Source organism: Oreochromis niloticus, linkage group LG13 (assembly GCF_001858045.2).
Source record: "Oreochromis niloticus isolate F11D_XX linkage group LG13, O_niloticus_UMD_NMBU, whole genome shotgun sequence".
Classification (NCBI taxonomy): Eukaryota; Metazoa; Chordata; class Actinopteri; order Cichliformes; family Cichlidae; genus Oreochromis; species Oreochromis niloticus.
In genome coordinates, this window is record NC_031978.2 from 16,331,707 (window position 1) to 16,343,858 (window position 12,152).

At 38.9% G+C, this 12,152-nt stretch overlaps 1 protein-coding gene across 37 annotated transcripts in view; it reads right to left on the reverse strand.

Moving 5' to 3' along the window:
• kcnma1a (potassium large conductance calcium-activated channel, subfamily M, alpha member 1a) overlaps positions 1–12,152 on the reverse strand; it is a 147,979-nt gene that overhangs the window by 53,784 nt on the left and 82,043 nt on the right. For all 37 annotated transcript variants that reach the window (XM_025897359.1, XM_025897358.1, XM_025897367.1 and 34 more), the window contains exons 4-8: positions 10,167–10,260; positions 9,511–9,622; positions 3,040–3,115; positions 1,498–1,573; positions 99–269 (exon numbers count right to left, since the gene is read on the reverse strand). In XM_025897359.1, coding sequence (XP_025753144.1) covers positions 99–269; positions 1,498–1,573; positions 3,040–3,115; positions 9,511–9,622; positions 10,167–10,260 — 529 coding nt within the window. The remainder of the gene's footprint in view (positions 1–98; positions 270–1,497; positions 1,574–3,039; positions 3,116–9,510; positions 9,623–10,166; positions 10,261–12,152) is intronic.

Sequence of the window (12,152 nt, forward strand, 5' to 3'; positions counted from 1 at the left end):
TTAGACATTTTAGACAGTTCTAAACAGTTTATTGACGGGGGCAGGCAGGAATTTAAAGGAAAAATGGGATATAGGGAGAATAAAAAGTCTGATTTTACCAAACCGCCAAGGATGAAGAAGACCATAAAGAGGCGCCCCAAGGTGGTTCTTGCATAGACATCCCCGTAGCCCACTGTAGACATAGTCACCATCAGCAAGTAGACACATTCCCAATATGATAGTGACTGGGAATTTTGGAAGTTTTCCCAAGGATCCCCTGAGTTTTCCACCTAAAATTGACAAGGGAGTGATGCAGAAGGATCATTAGACACAATTCGCACAACCAATTTGTAAACAGAGTTTTTCTAAAAGGACACAGTTTCCTGAGATTTGATTAAATCCAGCTGCAAGTGTGTGAGCATTCATCTCAGTTTGTGACATCGTCTTCATTTAGTGAGCCTTGACTACCATCTAGTGGTAAAATCATTTAATACCTCATGAGTACGGATTTTCACTTTAAAAGCATCTGGCTTAACTGAAACCAACACTTTGATCAGAACAAAGGGAAGGTGAAGGAGGAGGCAATATGCTGCTCCATTTTATGTGTTTGTAATATTAAATACCACATCCCTAATTTTGGTTCACATGAAGGCTCCAGCAAATATTTAATTAAAAACCTATTTACAATTTACACATCCTATATGTCATCAGTATTAAAATGACATATATGCAGAAATCTAATTTAGTAGAAATGATCTCAGGCAGGAATAAAAGCAACTCATGCAGCGTGATGAAAAAAATCTGCTTTGTTCAACATAACTACTTTTTCGCACCATTTGAAGTAAGCCTGATAATAACTACAAGAAGTGCAAAAAAAAGAGGAACGCTTCACCTGTCCTGGAATGTGACACGTGTCACTAATTTCTCCATTCAGATGGGATTCATGTGAGAGTTTAGCCGAGATAACAAGAGCAGATTTCAATAACAGGTCTAAATAATAAATCTGAATACAGATCACATGGAAATTCCAGGCTTAAATTTAATATCAGAAAATACTGATGATTCACACACATAAGATGCTGGTTATTTGCTTTCTGACAGTTAGTTAAAATTTGCCCTACAGAATAAACATAAGCTATTTACACAGATAGGGCTTGGCTTTAATATTCCTGATATATTTTATGTAGATTAACGTTAAAGTCACTTAAATTTCTTTAATTATGCTGCCTCCTAAGTTTTAGTGGCACAGCAGATAGTGCCATATCCACATCAGATAAAAATTCTTTACAAGTATTTCACACAGCAAAACATACATGTTTTAAACTTAGAGAAATTGATTTTTTTTTTTTATTTGCAAATACCATTAGTTTAGGTTCTTTATTCATACTATCAGACTCACTGAAAGTGCTAGGTGTCACACTTGTATAAGTGAGGTAGTTACAGTTAGTTCACTACAGTATCATTCTTTCTGGAACATTTAACTCTGGATGCCACTGGCCGTCACATCTGTCCACTTACCAAATGTATGAATCCAGCAGCTGTGAGCCATGTGCTTATGAAGATGGAACACAGGTTCACCAGCTTGATGGAATTGCTACACAGTGTGGGAAAAAAATAAAACTCATTTAAGGCGCCGAGACCAGTGACAGAAAAACAGAGATTAGTGACCTTGTGTAAGAACAAAGCCCATTGTGACCCGATTTTATTCATATACATATATAACAAAGCTATTTTTTTTTACCTCTTACAATAGTCGTAAGGAAATCAGGTTGAATAAAAATGTCAAAATTTTGTTCCCTATTATCTATGGTTTCCTTTTGTTTACTCCAAATCAACCACAGTGTTCATCACACACTCATGGTAAAAAGAAAGTCCCCAATCTTTCAGTTCAAGGTTTAACATAATAAAAAATATAATTTAATCCCCACCAGGTTTTAAAATTAGGTTAATGCAACCTCAGATGAAGAACACTTATATTAACTGTGTCGTCATTTATTTCACAAACATCACTGTGCAGAAATTTTGGCCCGCTCTTCTTTAAATATTGCTTCAGTTCATTGAGGTTTTGGGTATTTGTTTCTTTTTCAGCCATTCTGTTGCAAATTTGCTTCTGTGCTCTGGGATCACTGTCCTGCTGCATAAGCCAGTTTGGGCCAAGTTTTATATGCTGGATAGGTGGCCTCACATTATACTCCAGAATACTTGGGTATACAGATTGCTTCATGTGCCACTCGATGATTGCGAGGTGCCAGGGTCCTGTCCCTCCAACACAAGCCCAAAGCATCAGCCCTCCTCCACTGCGCTGACAGCTGCTGTTTGGTTTTCAAATGTGGCACTGTGCATTACACCCATCTTGTTTTCATCTGCCCAAAACAAGCCACTCTTGTTCAGTCTTTTTTTAGTTGCACTGACATGAACTTCAACATTTAGCAGGCCTGTAGAGTCTGAGGTGTAGCTTTTTTATTTTATTTTATTTTTTTTGCAGAGATGTTCACTCCTGGGATGATTGCCAACTGTCTTGAAAGTCTTCTAGCTGTGAATGACCTTCATCCCCGTGGAATACTGGATTGCTTCTTTAAGATCATTGCTGATGTCTTGGCATCGAATGCTCCAGACCAGCAAACTGCCAAAATATGTGCTTTTATAGAGGTCCTCACACTGATGATGATCAGTTAATCAAGTGCATTTGATTAGCGGCAACTGGTCACCACTTACCTTCTTAATATATATATCTAAAGAAATAAGTATTTACTTAATTGTTTATACACTGCTTCTGTATTTTGGCCTAATATGTGTAATAAGGTTGTCACAGGCATAATATAGCCATAATATGGTATGGCTATATTATTATGTTATACATAATATATGACTTGCTGTTTATCTGAGAAGATATTTACTAAATTTTAAGAACTGATAAGGACCAGATGATTTGTATTATGTTCTGATAAGCAAAGCATATTTATTTAAGACTCTGTACTAGGTTGGTATTAATAATAAAAATTCTACTGTCAGGGTATGTGTGTGTTTTGTAAATGAAAAAAAAGAAAACATTTTTCTTACCTTGTTTTCAAGATATTTAAGAATTGCAAAATTTCTGAGAACTGTATCAATCTTAGTGCTCTCAGGAATCTTAAACCTGCGTGAACAGAGAAGAACAGAGAGACACATCAGCGTGTGACATACACTGACAGGAGGGAAATGTAAAGACAGCACCTGTGCAGACATCGTCCTGAGTTCAAACAACATGAGGTTCTGCATATTGGCAGATCAGCTGGTGATGCAGCCCACATGTTACTACAGCATTTAGGCACAGTACAGAGCAACACCATCCAAATCATCAAATGTAGCTTATAACATACAAGAAAACAAAACAAAAATACATCAATGAATAAATAAATAGCACATTTTCTAAAGAATTACGGTGTTTCATGAATTCAACCAAGTTAGAAGGAACATTTTAAGCCATGAGTGTCAGTGCAAAGAGCAGGTCCCTTATGGATTATAGAGCAATGTGGCAACTGCCTCATTCTCTTTTTATATAACAGATCCAATCCCACAGAACATGCATACATTGATTTATGTCAGTGATAAAAATTCCTACAGAAATTATACAATCAGAAGGTTGTCACAGGCACATCAATGATTCTGATGAAGCAAGCTCACGTATTACACTTAACCTAAGGCTCTTACCCCAGTTGGAGAGAATGTGTAAACAGGACCAAACTGAATAGTAAAGTCCTGTCTGGCTTCCCTTTTTCTCCTGTCCATGATGGCCCTGCCTCACCCTGTATCCATTCTGAAAAAGATCGCCACAGGACTTCTTTCGCCTCCATGTCTCTTGGAGGGTTTGCAAATTTACATCACTGTGTGTACGACGGTACACAAGCAGCTTAGGAGGAATCATTGTTTTTGGACAAAATCCAGTACTGGGACTTGACTTCAGGTCTAGCAGTCTGTAATCCACAAATATTTAGGGTCTTTAAGTTGCCTCTGTTGCTGTTAAATCATTGGTCTCCGTGCATTCAGCTGCAGTTGTATAGGTTTTCCATGTCAGTCGCATCAGAGAGTGTCTCTGTGAGCAAAATGTCAGCTCTAATATAGTTGTTTTTTCCTCATTTTTTGTTACAGTGCCCTTAATCCCCACAACCCAAACAGATTTACCTTTCTCCTGCCCCTTTTAGTGATTTACCATCAACACACAGCTGTGTCAAACCTTCCAAAAAAGTCTGAACCATGCCAGGGATTAACAGAGATGAAAATGAAGCAGAACAAAAACAATAATCCGTACATAAAATGAGAGACCTGTTTTCACAACGAAATTTCAAACAACTCCGTCTGACAGTAAAAAAATGTAAAAAAACAAAAACAAAACCCATCTCTGTCAGATTAGGACTACAGATTAGGAATCTACACTTCCATGTAAACATGTATTTAGGGCATAAATTCTTGAAACTTTTTTTTTTAAACAGACACACAAATTAATGCTCGAGCTCCAGGTATTTGAGCAGAATCAAAGGAAAGACTTCCAGCTCCAAGTCGTCTTGGAGCTGGAAGCAACAAGACGACATAAAATCCAGATTATATTGTCATGACCCTCAGTAATCACTTTGTATCTATGGCAACTGAAGCTGTGTTTTTCTAATGTTTATGGCCCAGAATGGGGCTGGAATCTGAAAGAGACCTGATTTTTAGACTTTGTACTTTTGCAAAAACCTGTTTTTGTTTTTAAACCCAAACAACAACAACAAAACCTTTAAGTGCACATTTTAAATGCTCCTTTGTAAAGTACTTGCTAGTACTGAGTTGGACTCGCTTTTCTCTTCATAACTGCCTTAATGCCTCTTGGCACAGATTTAGCAAGGTGCTGGAAAACATTCCTTTTTGAGCCATACTAACATGATAGCATCACACAGTTGAATTTACAGTCGTCTGCACAAGATACACATCTTCATTTCCACTAAATCCCAAAGGTGGTCTATTAGACAGAGATCTGGTGACTGCAGAGGCTATTTTAGTACAGTGATCTTATTGCTGTGTTCAAGAAACCTTTGTGACATGGTGCGTTATTCTGCTGGAAGCAGATAAGCAAAAGATGGATCCACCGTGGTCATAAAGGAATGTTCACCAACAACACTCAGACTGTGGTGTTTAAATGTTGATCAGTTGCTACTAGCAGGTTTTCTTGACCATGTCTAAATGCACCGAGTTACTCTCATGGGTGATTAGATGTTTGTGTTAAGCAGCTAAACAATTATACCTAACAAAATTGCTTGTATATATATAAATGTATATATAAATAATACTTATAAGTTTATTTTTAGTTTTCTTTAGTTGTAACAACGACCATCTATAAATAATGTCAATGAATAATAAAACAGATGAGCAAATGTACAATATTAAACTTAATATTAATTAATAAAAAATACAATAGCAACATATTTTAAAGTTTACATTTCATATTTTTTAATGACCTCAAATCATGTGTTCATAGAAGTTGATATCCTGTTGAGAAAAGTAATTCTCCCCTTGGTGTTATACTGCTTCCTGTTTTCATAAAAACAAACGACTAAGTTCCAAAAAGTGAAACTGTATATTTGTTAGACTGGCAAAGACAGAAATGCTGTTTTGCACTTACAACACAAAACATAGCAGCCAGCTTTTTGACGTAAAACTGATGTGACAACATCAACAAATACTTTGCAAATTTGGCTTTCAGATTGTAAATATCAGACATGCCACCAAACGCACAGTGATGCTGCGATGCAGGTGGCTAGAGAACACATTTTTCTCAATTAGTGTGAGACATCTGTGTTTGTGTTATGCTGTACATCTGTGCGTGTGGTTTTTTGTCTTGCATTTAACACTTTGTGAGACTTTGTGGACAAATATCTGTTCACGCTATCACATCTGAGACTTCACCTACACTGAGTGAGAGCAAGAAAAAAAGCCCCACAAAGGCCTACAACAATTATAACACACAATAATGTCTTTTCTATTAAAAAAAAAAAAGTGTATTATGTAAAAATCATGTAAAAAACAAACAAACAAAAAAAATCTCAATGAAATTGTCTTGCTGTGTTCATGTATGAGAAAATCTCTTTCCCGCACATGCCAAAGCCTCTTGCACACATGTGTCAGCTTGCCAGATGCTCATTCAAAAAAAGGTTTTCTGTTCTGTGCCCGCTCTTACTTAATTGAGGCTTTGCAAGCCCAAGCACTGCCTCTGTGTCACATGTCCTGGATGGGCAGCTTTCTGGGGCCTTTTATCAATCGGCAGGCTGGCGCGGTTCATCTGGGATAACACTGACAGTAAACCAAGCCAGGATTAGATTATATGATGCCACACTAATCTAAACACACAGATCCTCAGCAAGTGTACACAGCACTGACTCTTACTGTTCAATAAATAGTCCATATTTATCAATACATTTTTTTTTCCCTGACATGTGAGAAGCCCGGCTATACCAAAGAGGCTTAAACTTCCCTCAAATTAGTTTCCCTTCCCTACCATGGGCTGAAGGGCCATATAAAGCGATCATGCCCATATCAGGTACTATAAGCCTCTTTCAGCAGGAAAACACAGGAGACCAACAAACTAACCCACCACTAGGCGGCAGTAGCATGTCAGAATATAAGGCATGTCTGAAGGCTACAAACTACTGCACATTCTTCAGGCCAGTGAAGCTTCAATAACATTAGATTGACACCATTTCCTACTGGCTATCCAAAAACAACACACTTTAATCAAATACAATGAAATAGAAATAAAATAGACTGTGCAATTATCTTTAGGTATTTTCATGATGCCATTTGTCTTTTAAAAATTGTTTTATTCCTTAAATATTTAAAACTGGGAAGGTAGTCCTCTGTAATGGCTGTGGTGGAAAGGCATGGAGTTAACTTACACGGTGTGAAGCTAAGGCTCAGTAGCCACAAGATCTATGATCATCTTCAAACGGCAAATCCCACACTGTCAGGACTCTTGGGAGAAATGTTAAGTTCAAGTAGTTAAAGGAGATTAATTCCTTTTTCCAAGGAAGAACTCTACATGCACTCGTACATTAGCCTCACATCATTCTCCTCCCCTTAATCAATGTCCAATTTGCAAAGCCAAAGAGAACATGACTTAAAATGTGCACAGCGTATACAGGCACTGCCTTGTGTGCAAAGTGGGTGAATACTCTACCACAGAGCACAGGGCAGAGCCCTTATTAGTGGGCTTTTTATTAACCGGGCACACCTCCACTGAATTTCCACCGGTCTTCTCCAGGACTGAAACGAGAGGTAGTATAATTGTGATATATTATGCTGGCTGGTGTGTGGTGTGTATTCCCTACCAGGTAATGGAGGTGAAGATGAACCAATCCAATGGGATTGAAGAGCACAATACGCACTCTTAACAGCCACCATGGCTTCTAACAAAGCCTGCGTTAAGGAACAGTATGGACACTTAACTAAATGAAAGTAGCAGCAGTTGTGCATTAGCTCGTTTTGGCCCTGTTAAGCTGTCTGATGGAAGTGAACAACCACATACACAGCTAAAGCAAAACGGGCAATTTCATTTATTTAACAGTAAATTGCAAAGGTCACCATCAGAAAGCAGATCAGGTACATTTTCCGACTCTGATACCGTTTAATTGTGCTTATTTTCCTCCCACCACAGAGTTCCATATTAATTAACTCCCTTATTAATACAGGATATAAGCAGTTAATAATGACTGCTATTCTCAGGTTCTCGACCTGAATATGAAAAGACACTTTCAGCACATCATTGGTATTCTAAAATCGACCGTCACATCCTACTGCAGATCGACACTCTGTTAATTTTATAACATGGGCTTCGCAGCACTTTATGTTGCTATTAAACACAACGCCCGGTAAAAATAAACCCATCCCAACGCTTTACAGAGGGTTTTCTGTTGTTTTACTGTGCTGCTGTTAGACAAGTCCAACACTAAAATAATAAATGTCTTAGTTTTTATGAGGTGGAGATGCCACCTCTCGTGTCACCATTGTGAAACTGAAACGCACTGAGTTTCCCCATTTAAAAATAATGAAGAGCCCTGGAATCTAGGGCATCTTTAAATAAAAAAACATTATCCGCACATTTTGTTTAAGGATAACAGCTCGCAGTGAAGCTGGATTATATGTTAAGGTGTTGTTCTTTCCTACATCAAGTCCGCATGCAGGATATTTAATAATCATTACAGAGCATCAGCCAGCAGCCAGACCACCATTTCACAATCTTTCATCATCCTCATCAAGGCCCTAACACCAACAGTCTTCTGGGGAGGAGATGAGGACACCTTGCATCATGAAACCAGACTACTTGGTTTGGCCATGTCTAATTCATTACACAGCTTGTTCCGTGTGAAATTCGCGAGCCACTGTGCGCTTCTTAAGAAACCCTCATCGACTCAGAGATCAAACATTCACAGCCCCACATTACTTCACAGAGTCAGTGATTCTGGCGGGCATGTAAAAAAAAAAAAAAAACGAGGAAAACCAGCATTATCGAGTGATCCCTCGTGCTTCTTGTCAAATTTAACAAAGACCTTGCCAATGGCAATATCAATTGCTCTACTCTTTTAAAACTCAGTGAAATCCTTAAAAATGTAGCAGTGAACACTAAGAGCACCCTGAAATGGTCACATTTAATTAATTTTAATATTTGAGCACTCCTACTGTTACTGATAAAGAGTGTTGGAGACAAACACAACAAAAACGCCAATTCGAAGGAAGGCTAAATGTCAGTATTAGTGTGACTACAACTTAACATTCTCGCTTAACAATTTTCGCGTTCCAGCGACACGATAAGACCGACACGGACGAGCGTCGTCTTTGAGATTTTTAGCGGAGAGGCAGAGCATCCAAAAAAGAACACACCTACAAAGAAACTGTTTTCACTGCAATGTAATTTAGGTCACATCATCTAAACACGGTGGAAAAAAAGTAGGTCGTTATGTAATGCAGGTTAGGGTATTTTCCAGTCTGCTCATGCGAGAGTGTGTATAAGTGTGTATGGGAATATCACATGCTTTTACATGTGCATTTTTTTTGTTCGCATGGATGTGAATGAGTCTAATAGATGGTACAGGACTGTGAGGTACCCCAGGTGCAATGCCTCAACGGACCAAATACTAATGAATATGAAGCGCAAACATGCAGAGTCACCGAGAGCCACAGCCCTACTCTGAGTCACTTTCACTCCCATTAGTTCATCCACTCTGCTGTGTCTGTGTTCCCTGAAACATCAGAGGAACCCAGCCCTGTCACTTTCAATGATGAGGGAACATTGACTGTAGCCGCAAGCAAGAGAGCCTCCGAGACTTGCTCCCAGTGATGGGGAGACGGTGGGAGTGATAGGAGGAGATAAAAGGAAGGGTGGCATTCAAAGACAGAGGGCAAAAAGGAATAGCAAGACACAAATGTGAGGATGAAAATGAATAAAAATAAGTGGAAAGAAAAAGCAATAGGGTCGATAGAGTGAGAGCTATAAGTTTATGAGATTGAACGGATATGGAAACTTACCAAGCCAGCTTCTGTTTAAGTAGACAGAGACGAACACAGGAGGAACAGTGAAGAAGTCAACCACTGAGTTGACCTCCAGCCAGAACCACAGCTTGTCATTGGCTGCTATAAACTGTCAAAAAGAAAAAAGGCGACAACTGAAGGTTAATTTTGCACAAAACATCCTGACTTTGCCACAGCCCGCTCTTCAAACTGCTGTGTCTTCTTTTGACAATGCTGACTTATTATACACAATGACAAAAGCTTCACCCTACTTGCTGAGTCATGCAAATGGTTGTTGGTGTAAGCAGCTTATGAGTTTGGTTGTTTTTTTCCTTATTCAGGATGTCAAGCACCCGGATAGCATTTGCACCATCGGAATTCTGCTCTTGCATGACAGCCACGCTAGGAACATTGTTACAGCAACGTCAGCTTAAACTAAAGGCACGCTGTTTGAGTATTAGGTGACTAAGGTAAAAGACTGCACATGCATGTCAGTTGTCCTACAAGATTGCTGTGTCTCAAAGTAACTGTTTTTTTTATGCCATCATAAAAATAAAATCAATAAAAAGCAGTAAATGAATGAAGTCAGATGCATTAAAGAGGTTTTTTGAAGATAAAACAACAGCTATATGGCTGTGAATACCATTTGTGCATTTGTGCATGTACCGGCTTACCCGCAGGCCAAAGTAAAGAAGGAAGAATACGTTGAAGGCCATATCAATCTGTAACGTGAAATCTTTGTAGAAGTTCTGGCAGGATTCTATAGGACTAGAGAAAGAGAGAATTATCAGTTAACAGCAATTATCAGTCAGTAAATGTGAAATAAATTGATCAAAATATGGAGTTATGACAACTGTAATAAAACTGAAATCTCCCGTAATACTGAGCTCAATGCAGTGATGGTGTTTACGTCGACTGAGTCCGAGGAGTGAGTGGGAGGGGCGGGTCATAGAGCAAGATGAAAGACTTATGGCTTAGCTGTAGAGTCAATCACATCTAGATGAAACGGCTGAAAATATACTGAAAGTGGAGTTCGCTTTGATGTGACAGTACTTTCAACACGCATAAATTATTCCGCATCTGCCACACACAAATGTTCCAAAAGATAGTCCCTCATTTGAAGAGAATGTGTGGAGACTGCAATCACTGGCCTGGTGTTACTCTTCAAAAAGGCAGATGATGATGAATGAGTTATTAACTGTCTGGTCTGTCATATAATCCATCTTCTTATTTACCGCGTGATGATTAACCATTAGCGAGTTGGTGCTCGCAACAAAAGCAATAACAGGCTCTGTGCCCACCCCATTCTTCACTTGGTCATGGGCCTATAGTGTTTTGCTCTTGAGTAATGACGAAATCCCACTGTGGGGAAAAGCATGGATATGCATAACAGTGTGGCTGACTATAGGCGACCTTTTGGGAATGTATAGAGCGGTGAGGGAAGACACACTGGGCTATTACCACAGCACACAGTTCAAAGTCAAGTTAAATGTTTAAGTCTACATGTGTATGTAGGGGGCCCATGGGGATGCAGTGTATGATTTAGAATGGAGTTTACCACACAATGAGACCCCCAAAGGTAATGATTAGTGAAACTTAATCATCTTCCAGTTAACATCAGACCCTTGATCACATGATGCTTTTTTATAATGGCTGACTAAGTAGAGAAGAAAGATTGCTCGAAGAGGATGATCCAACTTCTAATACGTGACCTTGTTGGATACATTGGGCATATCCTGAAAACTGATGTGATCTTTTAGACATTGATGCTGAGTGCCAGGATGATATGGATTAGTCTAATTTATGCAGCAACTGTTTAAAAATCTAATCCTTGGAGCTAAAATAATGTACCACTAGAAGTATCTCTACGCGATATCAGATCAAACTGAAGCAGCTCACAGATAATAAGTAAATAATAAGTATTTGGCATCCAAAACATTCATCCGCAAATCTTGTAACAGGCCTCCTAAACATCTACACAGTGAAAGTCCAACCTTAGCTAATGTTTGCAGACCTACGCGCAAGTCAGTGTCTTAACAAATACGTAAAAGCACAGATGATCATAAGCACACATTTATACACATGCAGATGGTGCATACTGAAGACACCATTTGGAGCGGTCACTGTGGAGTTTTCCCTTGGGCCCAGCTCTGGCCTAATTCTGAATAACCACTAAAGTCATGTGACTGACTCTTGACAATACAGAGTAAGCATGGCAGCAGCAGCAGGGCTCATGTGGTTCACTGAATCTGCCGTCTATTCGCTTTAGAAAAACAACACAATGGCTACACCGAGAGCTCGTGTTTAGTCATTTTATAGTCATCATTTGAAAGCAAAGCTCATCATTAACTAAAGTAGGGGGAAGACACAGTGAGATGATTTCATCAGTACAACGTGGGTACAGTCCAATTATAGAGCGGCTGAATTTTAAACTGCATATTACGGCAATGTGAACTACAAAGGAAGAAAAACAAGAACAGACAGGTGACTTTTTTCAAGTCCACTGTATTTTCGGCCTCTCCCTGCATTAGATTTGCCACCCTTGGCTTTTCTTTTGTGGACATTTTTAAAAGCACAAATAAAAATGAAGCCATACTCCTAATACACGTGTGCTAATAAATGGATTCGATGTACTGCAGTCATAGAATTGAGTGCCATCA